Source organism: Lytechinus pictus, chromosome 2 (assembly GCF_037042905.1).
Source record: "Lytechinus pictus isolate F3 Inbred chromosome 2, Lp3.0, whole genome shotgun sequence".
Classification (NCBI taxonomy): Eukaryota; Metazoa; Echinodermata; class Echinoidea; order Temnopleuroida; family Toxopneustidae; genus Lytechinus; species Lytechinus pictus.
In genome coordinates this window covers 40,945,332-40,964,643 of record NC_087246.1, presented here as the reverse complement: position 1 = coordinate 40,964,643, position 19,312 = coordinate 40,945,332, and the positions used below count along the sequence as shown (strand labels likewise).

Genomic DNA, 19,312 nt, shown 5'->3' with positions numbered 1-19,312 from the left:
ACTAGTAATAGAAGAGTTAGGAGCATTTGAATGTCGAGATCACTATGCTACGGAGATCCTCCCATTGGCAATGCGACCAAGATCTATGATGTCACAGATGAACAACTCTCCCCTTTTGGACACTTAAAATATACCCCAAAACATCTCTTTTTGCTCATTCTAATCATACGACAAACGATTCATCAATGATATAATGTTGTGAAACCTCTTTACTTGTCCTCTCATAAAGAGAACACCTCACCTCGTGATAGACTCTATAAAAGTGAGAATATAAGTGAAATAAGTACTAAAGTAATGAGGGAGTTGTACGTGTGTGACATCACAGATCTTGGTCGCATTGCCAATGGGAGGAACTACATGGCATTAGTGATCTCAATATTCAAATGCTTATAACTTTCTTATTATTCATTCAATCTTCCTCAAACTTTCAACAATATGTTTCTTTGATTTTTCTCTTTGATATGGATTCAGCTGGTTTCAAGGGTTTCATTCTCCTTTAATAAGTAAACGTTTGTAGCGCCCTCTTTTGGCAGGATCATTACATGCTCCTCAAATCTCATAAACATGCAGATAAATTATTGTAACATCCTCCCTTCTTTGAGCTTTGTGCTAGAGAGAATGTATATAATTGAAAAGAATCAATAATAAACCAAACAATAAAATGTATGTAAATATTTCCAAAATATAAAACCAAAATACCAGTTTATGAGACTTTCACATTTTTGTAGTTGCACAAAAATTATACTTGCAAAAAAAGAATAATTGAGTTAAAAACAGTTCTTCCAGTTGCAAACAAAATGTTTTAAAAGTCCAGGTAAAATTTTCCAGGTTAATTTCACAAAATAAAAAGTCCAGATAGATGAGTTGATAAATGAGTTGGTTGTTGCTTCAGTTCTGACTTCAAAATTTGCTTGAGTTAAAAAAACACAAAAAACTTGTTTAAGAAATGTTAGTGTTCAGTTTATTTATTTCAGCATTCACTTTCTTTCCTTCTTCGGTTTAAATGTTCAATACGTAACAAAATCCCTCATTTTAAGCGGTTCGCGTCGCTGACGTCTAGATCGTCTTAGGGAAGCTGGGTTTGGTTGGTTCCGTTTCTGAGGTATTCAAGTTTGGATCACGCGACTTCTCCGGACTGTTAATATCCGCGTTCTGGGATATCTGGGTCCTGGTATAGGAAGTATGGCGCTCAGTAGTTGGTACATCAGGTTGAGGATTACCATCAGAACGTCTCCAGTTGAAAAGAGCAGGACCAGTGTCATGTACATCTTGTGGTTCAGATGTGGCTCTGAGGTGTTCTCTGTTCCTTCTGAGAACCTGGCCCTCACAGCGAACTTCATAGGAACGGTCATCCAGTTACTTAAGGATAACTGCTTTCTTCCACTTCTTGTTATTGTTGAATGGCTTGACTCTTACGACTGCTCCTGGTGAGAGATCTTTCAACTTTCTTGTATCTCTGTTGAAATACTTTGCTTGACGTTTCTGGCTTTCTTTCATTCTCTCAAGATCAGCCTGTGGGTTGCGATCAGGTGCAAGCAACCGAGTCGAAGTGGGGAGGAGAGTACGAGTCCGACGACCCATTAATCTCTGGACTGGACTACTATGGATACCTTGTGTAGGGGTGTTACGAATGTTGAGTAAGGCTAGATTAACATCATCTCCAGTATCCTTGCATCTTGTAAGTAGTCTTTTTGCAGTATTGACAGCAGACTCTGCTTTGCCATTAGCTTTGCTGTTGTATGGAGAGATGGTATTATGCTTAACTGCAAGCTTTTTGGCAAATTCAGCAAATTCGTTAGAGGAGAAAGGAGGACCATTGTCAGATACGATGATTTCGGGTACTTCATATCTCCCAAACTGCTGTTTCAGTTTCTTGATGACTGCAGGGGCAGTTGTCCTCTGTAGTTTTTCTATCTCAAAGTAGTTTGAGTAGTAACAGATCATGATCAAATATGTGTCATTACTATGATGGAAAAGATCCAGTCCTATTTTAGCCCATGGTCTGTCTATAATCTGGTGCGACATCAGAGGCTGGGCAAGCTGTGAGCTGGAGTTTTCTTGGCATGTGGCACATGTTTGAATAAATTCCTGGATTTCTTTACTCATGCCCGGCCAGTAGAGATGATCACGAGCTCTCCTCAAAGTTGACTCGACACCATTGTGACCACGATGTAACTCCTCTTTCATTTTGTGCCTGACTTGTTTTGGGACTACAAGCCGTTCACCCTTGAAGATTAGATCATCACTGACAGAAAGTTCATCTCTGAAACCAAAGTATGGGGTGAGTGACTGAGGAAGTTGTGACTTGTGGTCTGGCCACCCTTCAAGAATGGTGTCTTTGAGTTGGCAGAGAGTAGGGTCATTGGCAGTCTGTCTTTTTATCTCTGCTATCTTGTCATCAGGTAGTGCCAAGTGGTTAACAGCATTCACCACTTCTAGATCATGTTGTCCACTCTCATAGGGAAGAGAAGCACGGCTAAGAGCATCAGCCAGGACGTTGTCCTTGCCCTTGAGATATCTCACTTGTATGTCATATGCAAGAGCTCGTAGCAGTAACCCTTGCAGACAATTTGGAGCTCTATCCAGGTGTTTCTTGCAGATGCTTTCAAGAGGTTTGTGGTCAGTGAACACAGCTAATTCACGGCCATAGGTGTATTGATTCCATTTCTCCAGTGCAAATACTATACCGAGCATTTCTTTCTCAATGACAGAGTATCTGGATTCGGCATTACTCAGCATTCTGCTAGCATAGGCTATCGGTCTTCCATCTTGTAGCATAACCGCACCTACGCCTGTGGAGCTGGCATCTGTCTGAATTTCTAGCGGTTTGCTATGATCGTAGAAGGCCAACACAGGTGCCTGCACTAGCATCTCTTTCAACACCTTGAAAGCTTTGTCGTGGTTGGAGTCCCAAGTCCACGCTGAGTTGTTATGCGTCAAGTCATTGAGAGGTTTCATCACATCTGATAACTTAGGTAGGTATCTGGATAGGTAGTTTACCATGCCACACAAGCGATGGATGTCATCTTTGCAAGAAGGATTAGTCATGTTCAGGATAGCTTCGATCTTTGATGGATCAGGTTTGAGTCCAGAGCTGGATACGATGTGGCCAAGGAATGTGATTTCCTTCAGTCGGAACTGACATTTCTCCTTGTTCAACACAATGCCAACAGCCTGACATCTCTTCAGTAGACAATGTAGTCGGGCATCATGCTCAGCATCACTGTTGCCCCAGATGATTATGTCATCGGCCACAGAGCGGACTCCAGAAAGACCATCAAGTGCTTGGTGAAGCCTCTTTTGGAAGATTTCACTACCAAATGGAAGACGTTTCCATTTGTACCTTCCCCAGGGTGTGGCAAAAGTAGTCAGTAAACTAGACTCTTCATCTAACTTGCAGTGAAGGTATCCGTCTTTCAAGTCACAGATTGAAAAGACTGTAGCATCTGAAAGCTGAGGTAGAATATCATCTAAGACAGGTAAGGGATAGTGCTCCCTCTTAAGCACGATGTTGAGAGGTCTGGGGTCTAGACAAACACGTACTTTACCAGATTTTTTCTGCACCACAGCCATCTGATTTACCCAATCAGTTGGAGAGCTGACTTCTTCGAAGATGTCTTTTGCCTGAAGATCATCAAGTGCATCCTTTACTTTGCCTTTCAAGGATTCAGGGATGATTCTAGCTGGGCATTGCATCATCCGTAACTGTCAGATGAACAGGACTTCCAGGCAGAGTGCCAATTGAAGAAGACGAGAACACATCAGGATATTGGTCAGGAATTATCTCAGGAACTTATGATGCGTACTAGCTCAAGGGAATCATAATGAACAGTAATGAACTGCATATTTTCCCCTGCTGTTTTGCTCAACAGTGGAGGTAGATCTTCCTTTACTACAATGTATTCAACTTTGTATTTCTTGCCAGTAGCAGGATTTCTGGTTATCACCTTACACTTGCCAATAGCCTGAGTTGTAGCCTTATTCCACATAGATAGACGGATGTTTGCACTCTGAACTACATCCTCCTTTTTTAGATACTTTTGTGGAAGAAGATTCACTGTTGCACCTGAGTCCAGTTGGAACGGTACCCTCTGATTTTTGATAAGCGTGTTACAGATAATTGGCTCTTTGTCCATATCCACTGCATTAATTTGCACAAAACTAATGCTTACAGCTGAGGATGAGTAGTCATCATCTCCGACATGGTGAACATTCCTGGTCTTGCAAAGATCCTTTAAAGATCCTTTAAAGTGATTAGGCTTACTACAAGCTCTGCACTTTTGTCCCCATGCTGGACAGGACTCTTTTTTTCATTTCATGAACCCTGTTACAGAACTTGCACTTCTTAACCTCTGATTAAACTTTCTGTAGATCTTTCCCTTTTGGTTTCTGCGTGCTATACTTCTTTCTTCCAGACTTTGGGAAATGTCTCTGTCCAACCTTATGTATGTCTTCATTCTTTTGACTCAGAGCTTTCATTTGGACAGAAGGTAGCCTCTACAGCTTTACACACGTCTATAGCAGTCGTGAGATCAAGGTCAGATCTCGAAATGAGTAGTTCTCTCATTCGATCATCACGCACACAGAGTGGGACACGATTGTTAAAGCCCCTTTCACTATTGGCGCCTCACTCGTGCGATAATTTTTTTTTTCGAAAAATTTTTTTCCGTCCTGTTGTAGAAGTGTTGTCTTTGAGTCGCAAGCAATATATAAAATCGTACGAGAGGTGAACGAGGATACAACAGTCGTGAGACATAATCGTGCGATTATTTTCATGTTTCCGGGTGCAACAGTCGTACAACGGTTGCAACGGTTGAACGATGATGCGACCAAGTCGCACGACATATGCGTTTTGTAGCGCCATATGTCGCACGACCTAGCGACCCGTTGTACGACTACTACAACCGATCGTACAAGGCTACGACCCATTGTGCGACACACCGCACCACCTGTCGCGCGAGGTGTTGGCCTATAAATACGACACGCGATGCGACACGCGATGCGACTTTCTTCATTACAACCGCTGATGCCTGACGAGACGCTGCTACAGTGAACAAGACACAACCAAAATACAAGCATCGGCATAGCCCCAAAGAAGTCAAGGAAAAAGAGGAAAAATCAGCCTGATGAGGAGGAAGGGCCCCAGCCTATACCCGTGGCCGAGGAGAAAGCTACTGCTTCTGTCATAGCTGGTGATGAGGGTGATGAATTTGGTGAAGACCAGACCGAGGATGATGAAATGCTGCAGGGAGGGGGCCAAGATCCACCAGCCGCCGCCAGTGATGAGAACAACGTGACAGATGGCCATGCTACCTGCGGTATCACCAAAGCCATGGAGCAGGAGCTGGCCGAGTTTTTCGCTGACAATGAGTTCATCTACGACAAGAGCAAGGTGGACTTCAAAAACTCTAAGAAGAAGGAGCGCAAGTACATGGAGATGGCGGAAAAGCTGGGAGTCACCGGTAAGTAGTAGCTAAAAAATATGCACATTCCGATTTATTGATGATGTTTATTAGTTAAAAATGCCAATTTTTTGGATGTTGACTAATTTCTGGCTTCTACATTTTGTATATTTTCAGTGGCCGACATCAGACTATGGTATAAAAGCCAGAGGACCATCCTGGGGAAGATGAAGACCGCTGGAAAGAAGAGTGGTCAGAAGGCCATCGTCCTTACCCCCAGGCAGAGATGGGTCAATAACAACCTTGGTTTTCTGACGAAGCACATAGTCCATCGGTCACAGGGCTGCCAACTGGGCCACCTCAGTGGCCGAATTACTGAAGCCGCCTCCGACGAAGAGGGTTTAGATGAGGAGGGTCCAGATGCCAGCCAAGCACTAGCTCCAACCAAGTCTCCAGCCAGGGGGCTACACCTCCCAAGAAGAGGCAAAAGAGGGGGTCGCCCACCGATGTGGACAAGGCCCTCCTGGAATTCATCAGAACATCCACCGAGCAGACGGCCATCCGGAGCCAGGTGGATGCGGCACTCACCCAAGGCGCTGACGAGAGGCAGGCCTGGCTAGAATGGATGCTGCAGGCCGTCCGCCCACTCCCAAGACCCCTCTGGCGAGAGTTCACCAGGGACACTTTCAACTTGGTGAGCCGCTACCAGGATCGGGCGGACCACCTTTCCACCACCCCAGTATCTCCCCCCAGCACTCCCCAGATGATCCAGCCACTCAGGCCTCAGTCAGCGCCGATCGGCTTCACCCAGGACGCTCCACCTGCTTCCTTCCTTGGGATGCTCGGGCCAAGCAGCACCTGGACCCCTCAGAACCCTCAGGGAGGATTTCAGCAGCCCAATTTACAGGCCCCCTTCCAGCAGCAGCACCCCCACTTCCAGCAAAAACAGCAGGCCCCCTTTCAGCAGCAGCAGCAGCAGCAAGGAGGCAGCAACAGCGCCAACACATCAATCATCACCCAGTTGAACTTGTCAGATGAAGAAGATGAACAGTGAACTTTTGTTAGGATTGTTTTTATTGTTACTTGACGAACTCTCTCAACTCAAATTATAATTTGAAACATTAAATTTTTTTTCTATTTTGGAACATTTAATTCAAACTTTTTTAAACATTTACTCGGTGAATTAGAATTCATTTTCGTTAACAAAATGTCTTGGAAAAAATATATAATTTTTAAAACAACATGATTAATGACAATATCAAATTTGTTATATCTGTACATCTTTTTTATTCTCATAAATCACGTTTTTTCAAAAATGTTCTTCTTTTTTCATTGTCAAAGAAATTTTTGTTTAAAATAAATGTTGACATGATCATTCATTTCTTCTTTGAAATGATTCATTCCACTAAATCAAGGAGGCAGCAACAGCGCCGTCACATCAATCATCATCCATTTGAACTTGTCAGACTTATCAAAAAAGAAAATGAACAGTGAACTTTTGTTTGGATTGTTATTGTTACTTGATGAACTCTCTCAATTTAATTTACAACTGACCCATTTTGGAACATTTATTTCAAACTTTAATTTAAACGTTAACATGGTCAATAAAATTAATTATCGTTAATAAAATGTCTTTGAAAAATATATATCATGTTTAAAACAACATGATTAATGACAAAAGAAAATATGTTATATCTGTACATCTTTTTTATTCTCATAAATCACATTTTTTTCAAACATGTTCTCCTTCATTATTTTATTTCAAACACATGTTATTAAGGAGAGTTAACTTTTTAAATTTCAAACTACCTTTCGATGTAAAAATAATGTATGTTTAAAATAACTGTTGACATGGTCATTCATTTCTACTTTGAAATGATTCATTCCACAAAATCATGATCGAAGTTTACATGCCATTTTTATGGCAGAGTCTGTGCTGTATCCCAAGTAGTGCGCCAAGTGGCAGTCTATATCATGTGTTGTTGCCAGGGCAGGCTTCCAACTGGACTGTTGTAGTAGTGCTTCAGGTAAGTTATCAGCTTCTTGCCCTCTTTGTTTGCCTGGGAGCCTCCGCCAACTCGTTCCTGCAGAACTGCTGCGTTTCTCCATGCCCCAGGGATGTGGTTGCCCAACTCATCTTCATGGTCAACGTCAATGTTCTGAAGCCCAGGAAAACGATCTCTCATTAGGTTGTGGAGGCACATGCAGGCCATAATGACTGTCCTGGCTTTTTCTGGATCAAGCTGTAGGGTACTCAACAAGCATCTCCAGCGATGGGCAAGGATGCCAAAGATGTTCTCCACCACACGGCGAGCCCTCGAGAGACAGTAGTTGAAGATTCTCTCCTCGTCGGTCTGCTCACGGTTTGAGTACGGCTTCTGCATCCATGTCCTGAGAGGGAAGGCGTCGTTCCCAATTAAGAAGTAAGGGGTGTCTCGGTCATCATCTGGCAGGGGCTCTGGATCTGGCAGGCCAAGAGTACCATTCTCCAGTCCACGTCTCAGCGGGCTGTGGTTGAAGACCTGAAGAAGGCATCCGATGATGAACCGGGATTACCAACGTCAGCCCAGAGGAACTTGTAATTGCCATCAACTAGGGCCAAGAGGATGAGGCTGTAGAAACCCTTGTAGTTGTAGTAGATCGTACCAGAGCCTGGTGGATTTCTGATGGCCACGTGTTTTCCGTCCAAGGCTCCGCAGACATGATGAAAGTTCCATCTGTCAGCGTAAGTCCGTGCCACTTCTCTCCATTCATCTGGGGTAGTTGGACAGGAAAATACTTCATCTTGGTATTCACTGATGATGGCATGGCACACCTCTGGTATTAACAGAGAGATGGTATTATGGGCAACACGGAAGGCATACTGCTGCAGGGTTTTGTAGCTGTTGCCGGTCGCAAGATATCTCAAGGTGATGGCCAGTTTGAGCCCAGGATCCAGTGGCTGCCGGTAGCAATAGGACTTCTCTATCCTCGGAGTGATGCGCTGCAACAGTTCCAGGAACGTTTCTGGTGGCATCCTCATGTAGTTCAGGAAGTCACCCTGACATTCTCTCTGCAACTCCGTCATCAGACTATCATACTGTCCAAACAGCACACGTCTCTCAATCCAGGGTTTGACCCACCACCTTCTTCTTTGCCTTGCATGTCTTTGACGTCTACGGATGAGTAAGGCCATCAATATGACATGTCTTGAACGTTTTGGATTTGCCTTCTCAGACTTAGCAAATGCAAGAGCCTCCCAGGAGCTATTGGTCGAGCAGCAGCCATGTTTACAGTATGGATGGTCCAGACATTTGGGATGAAAGCTCAGGAGTTCTCGAGCTTATATTGGGGGTGAAAAAAATCGTACAACGTTGCAAAGGGGGCAAGACAGGTCTTCCAATAGTCTTAGGGTGGTACAACGGACTCGTACGACAGGATGCATCATCGTACGACATGAAAATACTCGTGCAACACTCGTTCGGGGTCTTACGAGTGCGTGCAAAGTCACACAACACTCGTACTGCCTGTCGTGCAATTATTTTTCATCGCGTCAGTCGTTCAAAATATCGGAGCAGTACGTTTTTTTTTCCCGACCGAGATGCGACCATTTTGTCGCATCTGGATCGTACAATAAGTGGTACAACGGCTACAACGAGTCGTACAACGGGAAAAATTTCGAGTCGCAAGCCGTTGTAGTCTGTTTGGCAACAATTGTGAAAGGGGCTTTAGGTCTTAAAAGCGACTCGGGCTTAACGTGTAACTCGCCGGGTAAGTTCGCGAAAAAGTGTTCTATTGCAAATATAATGTACGCGCGCGCACTGAATGGGGAGTTTGTGCGAGAAAATCAATTCAGTACCGTGCACGGTACCATCAATTTTCCATAAAATACGTGAGTATTATTGAAAGAATCGTACTATATCAGTTATGTAATGTTAAGGAGTAATTATATAACTGTTTTAAGTTTTGGTCTCTGTAACTTATATTGGTTGTTCCGCTGAACTCCATTGTGGCTCCACTCAAATACAGAGACCGAAGTTCTAATTCAATCTGTACAGGGACTCAATGGCCATATGTTTATTTATTAAGTTGAATAAACCAGGGAAGTGGGAGTTGCATGACAGCCGAAGTAAGTCACTGTTTTTCCCTCCTTTTAATTTTTAAAGGTTGTTTTTTATCCTTTATTAATGGGGCAAAACCAGTGATGGGGCTGGGATAATTAAGCTGGATTTGCTGGCTTACCTTCAGCTTAACAATATGGGTTTGGAGCTCATGAACCTACCAATTTCCATACTTAAATGTGGAATATTTAACTAGATTCTGGAACAATTATGGTTGACCTGAGGGAGGGGGGCAGTGGTTGATACACAGCAAAAACTGTGGTGTTAACCTGTGTACATAGAGTAACACACCAGTCATTTTACACCGGTGTTAAATTGACAGTGTTAGGGTTATTAAGTGGAGCGTTGTGGCCCAGTGGATTAGTCTTCGGACTTTGAAACAGAGGGTCGTGGGTTCGAATCCCAGCCATGGCGTAATTTCCTTCAGCAAGAAACTGATCCACAGTGTGCTGCACTCAACCCAGGTGAGGTAAATGGTTACCGGTAGGAAGTAATTCTTTAAAAAGCTGTGTGCGTTATGAACGCCTAGCTTAGCCGAGTAATATAGGAGCGCCTTGAGCACCTAACAAGGTGGATATGTGTGCAATATAAATACCCTATATTGGGGGTGATGGGGATGATGATGATGATGGGGGTGATGGTGATGGGGGTAATGATGGGAGTGATGATGATGATGGGGGTGATGATGATGGGGGTAATGATAATGGGGTGATGATGATGGGGGTGATGATGATGGGGATGATGATGATGGGGGTGATGATCGGGGGTGATGATGATGGGGGTGATGACGATGGGGGTGATGATGATGGGAGTGATGATGATGGGGGTAATGATGATGGGGTGATGATGATGGGGGTGATGATGATGGGGATGATGATGATGTGGGTGATGATGGGGGTGATGATGATGGGGGTGATGACGATGGGGGTGATGATGATGGGGGTGATGATGATGGGGATGATGATGATGGTGTGATGATGGGGGTGATGATGATGGGGGTGATGATGGGAGTGATGATGATGATGGGGGTGATGATGATGGGGGTGATGATGATGGGGATGATGATGATGGGGGTGATGATGGGGGGTGATGATGATGGGGGTGATGACGATGGGGGTGATGATGATGGGGATGATGATGATGGGGGTGATGATGGGGGTGATGATGATGGGGGTGATGATGATGGGGGTGATGATGGGAGAGAGAGGGGGGATAATATTGCGTGGGAACGAAATAATATTTTGTGGGAACGAAAAAGAATTTCGAGGGAACAAAATAATAATGCACGGAGAATTTTGAAGGTCAAAGGTCACAGCTCATTAAATATGCGAGTTGATTTCCACGCAATAACTCGAAAAATATCTAATGAATTTTAAAAATATTTGGTGTGTAGGTAGATGACACCAAAATACAGGCTAAGTTCGAAATGGAGTTCAAAGGTAACAGCTCATTAAATATGCGAGTTGATTTCCACGCAGTAACTCGAAAAATATCTAATGAATTTTAAAAGTATTTGGTGTGTAGGTAGATGACACAAAAATACAGGCTAAGTTTGAATTCAGAGTCCGCTGTTGAAAGGTCACATCTCATTAAATATACGAGTTTGTTTCCACGTGATAACTTATGGAATATTCAACAGATTTAAAAAAAAATGGGTGTGTAGGTAGATGACACCAAAATACAGGCTAAGTTCAAATTCAAAGGTCAAAGGTCACAGCTCATTATATATGCAAGTTGGTTCAAAGGTCTCAATTTGTTCATTGGTTGATACACAGCAAAAACTGTGGTGTTAACCGGTGTACATAGAGGAACACACCAGTCATTTTACCCCGGTGTTAAATTGACAGTATTAGGTGTTATTACAACATTTTGGTTGTTACATTTAAAATGTGGATCGGAGAGAGAGGGGGGATAATATTGCGTGGGAACGAAATAATATTTTGTGGGAACGAAAAAGTATTTCGTGGGAACGAAATAATATTGCGTGGGAACGAAATAGTATTTCGTAGGAACGAAATAGAATTTCGAGGGAACAAAATAATAATGCACGGAGAATTTTGAAGGTCAAAGGTCACAGCTCATTAAATATGCGAGTTGATTTCCACGCAATAACTCGAAAAATATCTAATGAATTTTAAAAGTATTTGGTGTGTAGGGTAGATGACACAAAAATACAGGCTAAGTTTGAATTCAGAGTCCGCTGTTGAAAGGTCACATCTCATTAAATATACGAGTTTGTTTCCACGTATTAACTTATGGAATATTCAACAGATTTAAAAAAAATTGGGTGTGTAGGTAGATGACACCAAAATACATGCTAAGTTCAAATTCAAAGTTCAAAGGTCACAGCTCATTATATATGCAAGTTGGTTCAAAGGTCTCAATTTGTTCATTGGTTGATACACAGCAAAAACTGTGGTGTTAACCGGTGTACATAGAGGAACACACCAGTCATTTTACCCCGGTGTTAAATTGACAGTATTAGGTGTTATTACAACCTTTTTGGTTGTTAAATTTAAAGTGGTGTTACATTCAATCTCTAGTGTGTAATTTTAGCACTTCAGTGTGTGGTATTCTATAGACACCTACTGGTGTCAGGTTTAACACCACATTTATTAGGTGTAGCAAGTTGAAAATACAAAATTAATAGTGAGATGGTGCACCCGTGATACATGACAATTCCGGGTTTTTATGCCCCCGCAGACGAAGTCCGTAGGGGGCATTAAGCGTAAGCGTTGCCCTTGTCCGTCCATCTGTCCGTCCCCCCACTTGGTTTCCAAGCAATAACTCAAAAAATATTTAATGGATTTCAAAACTGTTTGGTGTGTAGGTAGATGTGACACTAAAATACAGGCTAAGTTCGAATTCGGAGTCTGCAGGTCAAAGGTCGCAGCTCATTAAATATGCAATTTGGAGGTCAAAGGTCACATGTCATTAAATATGCGAGTTGGTTTCTGCGCAAAAACTCGAAAAATATTTAATGGATTTTAAAAATGTTTGGTGTATAGGCAGATGACACCAAAATACAGGCTAAGTTTGAATTCGGAGTCCGCAGGTCAAAGGTCACAGCTAGTTAAGAATGCGAGTTGGTTTCCACGCAAAAACTCGAAAAATATTTAATGGATTACATTTTTTGGTATGTAGGTAGATGACACCAAAATACAGGCAAAGTTTGAATTCGGAGACCGCTGTTCAAAGGTCACATCTCATTAAATATACGAATTTGTTTCATCATAACTTTGAAAGTTTATGGATCTGACTCATGAAACTTGGACATAAGAGTAATCAGGTATCACTGAACATCCTGTGCAACTTTTAGGTCACATGTTCAAGGTCAAAGGTCATGTAAGGTCAATGAACTTTGGCCATGTTGGGGGTATTTGTTGAATTACCATTATATCTCTGTAAGTGTATTGGTCTAGTTCATAAAACGTGGACGTAAGAGTAACCAAGTATCACTGAACATCTTGTGCGAGTTATAATAGTAGTTTTCAAAGTCAGCACTGCTGCTCTATTGAATCGCGTGATGCAGGTAAGACCGCCAGAGGCATTCCACTTGTTACTCTAATCTCGATATGCTCTCCAAATCATGAAGCAATGTAAGTATTTTTATAACACTTTTCATTTGCTTTCATCCAACATGCAGATTTAAGTTATCGGAACAAGGCATTATGACTGGAACATGAAGGCAAGCAATGCAGAGGAAGAAAAATTATCTTTTATGGTGAACTCTGCGGACACCCCAATACTTTTTCAGATGCCCCCAGTTAAGTCAACAATGGAACTTTCCAAGAAGAGGGAAGAGGACCTATGGAAAGATATCCGCCCATTTTTAGATGAGGAAAAGGTAGATCCTCTCAGCATGATCTGTCCAATGCGGTGATGTCTTTTAAGGCAAGTGTATACCTTACGACCCGATCCGGCGTCACAGCTCTTGTCAGCTTGAGAGTCGCAGACCGGTCAGAGACAAGTCGCAAGGAGAACCGTAAGGATTTGACATGTCAAATCCTTATGACTGAACGACAGGCTCAATCCAACTTCCAACCAATCAGACAGCAGAGTTGCACGACGCGTATATGATATACAACATGCATACGCTGTACGTAGTAAGCGATATTTTCTCAGTTGCTATGGCAAAAAGCGCAGCATGCGTGAGTCAAAGACAGCATAGCATGAAAGTCGGATCGCAAGGTGTGCGGTGTCGAGGCTTACGACTACCATGCGATTTAAGCTTCGACACTGCACACCTTGCGATCCGACTACCATGCTGTCTGCTACTCACGTATGCAATATAAGGCCAGGGGGTGTTTCACAAAGATTTAAGTATGACTTAAAGTCGCACTTAAATGCCTCATTACGTGCGATATAAAAGGCATGACCGCATTGGTCAGGTCATGAGTAGAGGCAGCGCACTACTGCCTATTTGCGTTGGCATTTAAGGTGCTACCTAAGTCATACTTAAACACCACCCTGGTTACATTGTAAAGCCAGGTTACACTATAAGTTGTTTCAATTTTAAGCCAAGTTAGTATTTAATGTTGGGTTACATTACAAGGCAAGACTACATTATCAGGCCATGTTACACTTTTAGTCAGGTTACACTATAAGGTCAGTGGTGTTTCACAAAGATTTTAATATGACTTACATGATATGCAACATGAATCTTTTTTATCAATACCGTACGCAGTAGTGCGAGTCCTCTCAGCATGATCTGACCAATGCAGTGATGTCTTAAATACTGCATGCAAGTAGGCCCAGATTACACTTTTAGATCAGGATACCTTCTAAAGCCTGGTTACGCTTTAAAGAAGGTAAGTCTATTTAAAGCAGGTTAAATTATTAGGAGAGGTTACACAATAAGCACATGAATCACACTTAAAAGGTCTATGGAAGCCACTTGACTTTTTAATTGCAGGTTACATTATAAGGCAAGGTTACACAATAAGCACAGGTATCACACTATCAGGCAACTCAGCCTAGATTACACTAAAAGATCAGGATACATTTTAAAGCCAGGTTTAAAGCAAGGTTACTGTTTTAAGAAGTTAACTCTTTGCAGGTTAAACTATAAGGCCAGGTTACACAATAAGCACAGGTATCACACTTTAAAGCCTATCAAAGCCAGATTACTTTTTAATTCCAGGTTACATTATATAGGCCAGGGGGTGTTTCACAAAGATTTAATTATGACTTAGAGTCGCACTTAAATGCCTAGTTTTGCGCGGTATAAAAGCCATGACCGCACTGCGCATTGGTTCAATCATGCAAAGAGGACGCGCACTATTGCGTACTGATGAATTAGATTGCGCGTTGCATTTCAGATACGCGTCGGCATTTAAGTACGATTTAAGTCATACTTAAATCTTTGTGAAACACCCCCCAGGTTACGTTGACCATGTTTCAGTTTTAACCTAGTCACTCTTTAATGTTGGGTTACATTACAAGGCAAGACTACATTATCAGGCCATGTTACACTTTTAGTCAGGTTACACTATAAGGTCGGGGGTGTTTCACAAAGATTTTAATATGACTCTTACATGACATGCAACGTGAATCTTTTTTATCAATACCGTCCGTACGCAGTAGTGCGAGTCCTCTCAGCATGATCTGACCAATGCGGTGATGTCTTTTATACTGCACGCAAGTAGGCCCAGATTACACTTATAGATCAGGATACATTCTAAAGCCAGGTTACACTCTAAAGCCTGGTTATGCTTTAAAGAAGGTAACTCTTTAAAGCAGGTTGAATTATTAGGCCAGGTTACACAATAATCACATGAATCACACTTAAAAGTCTATGGAAGCCACATGAGTTTTTAATTGCAGGTTACATTATAAGGCAAGGTTACACAATAAGCACAGGTATCACACTATCAGGCAACTAGGCCCAGATTACACTAAAAGATCAGGATATATTTTAAAGCCAGGTTTACAGCAAGGTTACTGTTTTAAGAAGTAAACTCTTTGCAGGTTAAACTATAAGGCCAGGTTACACAATAAGCACGGGTCTCAAACTTTAAAGTCTATTAACAAAGCTAGATTACTTTTTAATTTCAGGTTATATTGTAAGGCCCGGTTATAAGTTGTTTCAATTTGAAGCCAAGTTATTATTTAATGCTAGCTCACATTACAAGGCCAGGCTACATTATCAGGCCATGTTACACCTTAATTCCAGAAACTACTGCTATATCAGACTTTGTTCTTGTATTAAAAGTCTTCAGATTACTAAAAAATAGTGGTCATAAAACTGTCTGGGAGTTATGCTTAATTTCATACCTAAAAAGCCATTTGTGACTTTGAGGATTTTTTTCACTCTTATTTTTTGGGGGATTTTTTTTACAAAAACATCACGCTGATCATTTCATGACATGAATGCAAGCAAGAATAAAACCTGCAAAATAAACATTTCTAATTATATGCATTCTAATTTTATATGAATTAAACAAGGATCAATAGACCGGTTTACTAACATATTCAAATTTTATGCATACCAGTTTAACAAAGGTTGCTTCTAACAACCGGAAAGCTTGCCTGATATTTGCCGAAAATAGCAACAACTAATGTATGCAAAGTGGATTCCAAGTACATGTATTGAAATACCATTAATAGGTACCGGTTAATAGAATAACTTGTTACCAGGCCCCGATGGAAGAAACATCCATAAATTTGACTATATTAGTAAACCGGTCTATTCCAGGGCGTCACTGGTACCTATCTCCTGTTGGTGGCGAGCTGCTCATTGTTGGAAAGTGATCATTGCGCGTTGGATCTCAAATCAAAAGTTTTTTATTAGAATATCTCTTTTACAGTTTTATTGATCAAATTTGTATATATCCAATATATAGTATTCCTCTGGTAATTATGGAGTCAGAAGACATGGAACTGTTATTATTTTGGCTATATAGATCCATAATGTTTTGGATATTCATGTTTGTGCAATCATCAATTTCAGGTTTCTGAATGTATCAGGATTGGGTTCTGGCTTTAATAGTGGTCGAGGATTTGGCTTTGCGTCCCACCCCCACCCACAAACAACAATATATAGTTGACTTGCCATATTATTGTATTTTAAACTCCGGTATATGATTTTTTTTTTGTATTCTAAGAATTTTATGTCGTATATATAATGCTTTTGTCTAGTTTTGTTTTTAGGAGTTTCACAGAGTATTCATTTGCTTTATTTTGCTGCTTTGTTCTCCTTAACAAGATATATATAGCATCATTTTGCTTTTTCTTTTGATTGCTTGATTGATTGATTCTTTTACATGTATGTACATATATTTTATAGAAACAGGCCCACTCCAGTAAAAGGTTGTCTTGTACACATCGGGGTGTGGCCTTCTAATCTAAATTGTTTGGTCTTCCTTATGGTATGAGATATATGGAGTTTAATTTAAACTATTATTTGAATAGTGGAGTAGAGTATTTGTTACCCATACAGATAACATGACTTTTGTCTTTCTTAATCCAAGAGTTTTATGAAGTATATTGACGACTAGATTTGCTTCACATCTCAGTGTATTTTGTTGATTTTTTCTTCAATAAAGTTACATCAGCACTTTATATGCACATGTGTTTCTTGAGTGCTTTATGTACCGTATCTAAAGCTTATTATAATGACTTACATTCATTCATTTTATAATGTTTAAAGCCTGGTGATGCTTCAGTTACTTGATGTATGTCAAATTCATAGATGCCTTAAAATTAATGTTGGGGTGTTGCATGAAAATATTTGCGATCAATTACAAATTTATGATGCAAATTTACAAGTAATAGATCAATTTATACTTGTTGATGCAAAAAGCAGGCCATCAGTCAGTTGCAAATTTGCAATGAAATGCATGAATTTCAATTGATTTTGGGACCTGAAATTGACTTGCGATCAATTGCAAGTTTCTTGCAACACCCCATAAGAGTACAGAATATATGAATAATGTGTGTGAGCACCAGCACTGGTATGAGGCAAGTAAAAGTATTGTGGAAATATGAAAAGATGTGACGAATATGAGAAAAGATGAGCATGAGAAGACTGAGAAACATCTAAAATTATCTTTGAACCAGGACTTCGATTTAGCTAATTTATAGAGAAATGCTATGCACTAAGGCCAAAAATCAAAAGAAATTAAGAAAATGATATCTTTACAAGATCTTGCTTTTCTTCTTTTACAAATAAACAATTTTTACCAAAGAGTTTACCTTATGAAGGGATGGTCCCAGCTGGAGATATTTACATATCAATACATAGAGTAAAATTCACAAAGCAAAATGCTGAAAGTTTTATAAAAATCGGATAACAAATAACAAAGTTATTGAATATTAAAGATTTGCATTTTGCCGGTGAAATAGTTCTAGGCATGTATTTATGAATATTCATTAGGTGGGCTGATGATATCCTTTCCCACTTGTTCTTTTGTATTTCATTATATGAAATTAGGTTTATTAAAAAAATTTATACCAAGAACTAAAACAATTGGATTGACAACTGATTAAGTGCATTAGTTATTTACTGCCGCAACTTATTTCATCATAATGGAGACACATCATTTACACATGTATGAAAAAATTAAACATTTATGATTTCATGTAATAACATAAGAAAAGGGAAGTGGGGATGTGACATCAGCCCACCTAATGAATATTCATGACGATTTGCATATAACTGTTTTCACAAAATATTGATAAAACTTCGTTATTTTTTATCCGATTTTGATGAAATTTTCAGCATTTTGCTCAGTGAATTTAACTATTTATTTAGATATAAATATTTTCAGCCCGGATCATCCTTTTAATGAGGATTTGTTTTGCGACTATTTGAAATGCTAACTTTCATTTCCGACATGGCAATAAATGCCGAAGTTTATAACATATGTGTAATCCTTCTTTGTTTACTATTTATGAAAAAAGGGTTAGCTTATTAAAGGTCAAGTCCACCCGAGAAAAACGTTGATTTGAATAAGTAGAGAAAAATCAAACTAGCATTACTGAAAATTTCATCAAAATCGGATGTAAAATAAGAAAGTTATGACATTTTTAAGTTTCGCTTATTTTTCACAAAACAGTGATATGCACAACTCAGTGACATGTTAATAAGACAGTCGATGATGTCCATCACTCACTATTTCTTTTGTTTTCAATTGTTTGAATTATAAAATATTTCATTTTTTACAGTTTTAACATTAATGACCAACTTGACTAAACCATATTTTGCAGGGCCTCTTTGTAAATCAGTTCTATAACTGAAAGGGATACATGACAATTCTGGGTTTTTATGCCCTCGCAGACGAAGTCCGTAGGGGGCATTAAGCGTTGCCCCCGGGGGGCCACTTACATTGACGAGTGGATACCATGCGCGACCAAAAAAACACGTAAAAAGGATGTCTTTTTCAAGATAGGGCACGTTACATACGTAACGTGATAAGGGTGTCAAAAACACAAAGAATAATGAAAAAAGGGTATCAATTTCGCTAGAAAAGCTACGTGTTTAGGGTCAAATTTGCGGGGATGATAAAACAAAATTAAAATGTTTTATAAAGGATGTCTTTTTTGCCCCAACACTACGTGTTTAGAGTCCGATTTGCAAGAGGTGTGGAAGGTGGGGCCGTACTAAACCAAATGGTGTGTAAAGGTAAAACTGACGACCGACGGACCCGTGACATATCGCTGTACTTGTTTTGGGGTTCATTTCAGGGAATACTTGCCATTCAAGAGTATCATTTTCTTTCCAATACTTGTTAAGGGTAGGGTTTCAGACGCCAATAATACTTGTTATTGTTAAGGGGTGCATTTTCAGAATATGGAAAATACATGTTT

General features: G+C 40.5%; 3 protein-coding genes across 3 annotated transcripts; 1 reads left to right on the top strand and 2 right to left on the bottom strand.

Moving 5' to 3' along the window:
- Nucleotides 1-1,056: 1,056 nt before the first annotated feature.
- On the bottom strand, nt 1,057-3,696 carry LOC129279589 (uncharacterized protein K02A2.6-like). The gene is made up of 2 exons (XM_064095646.1): nt 1,611-3,696; nt 1,057-1,334 (listed from the first exon to the last, which is right to left on the bottom strand). Exons 1-2 carry the CDS (start codon nt 3,694-3,696, stop codon nt 1,057-1,059), a joined length of 2,364 nt encoding a protein of 787 aa, XP_063951716.1.
- Nucleotides 3,697-3,824: 128 nt separating this feature from the next.
- Nucleotides 3,825-6,022, top strand: LOC135153228 (uncharacterized). The gene is made up of 3 exons (XM_064095645.1): nt 3,825-3,831; nt 5,088-5,462; nt 5,580-6,022. Exons 1-3 carry the CDS (start codon nt 3,825-3,827, stop codon nt 6,020-6,022), a joined length of 825 nt encoding a protein of 274 aa, XP_063951715.1.
- Nucleotides 6,023-7,902: 1,880 nt separating this feature from the next.
- LOC129279621 (putative nuclease HARBI1) lies at nt 7,903-8,577 on the bottom strand. Its single transcript, XM_054915724.2, has one exon. It carries the CDS (start codon nt 8,575-8,577, stop codon nt 7,903-7,905), a length of 675 nt encoding a protein of 224 aa, XP_054771699.2.
- Nucleotides 8,578-19,312: the final 10,735 nt, after the last annotated feature.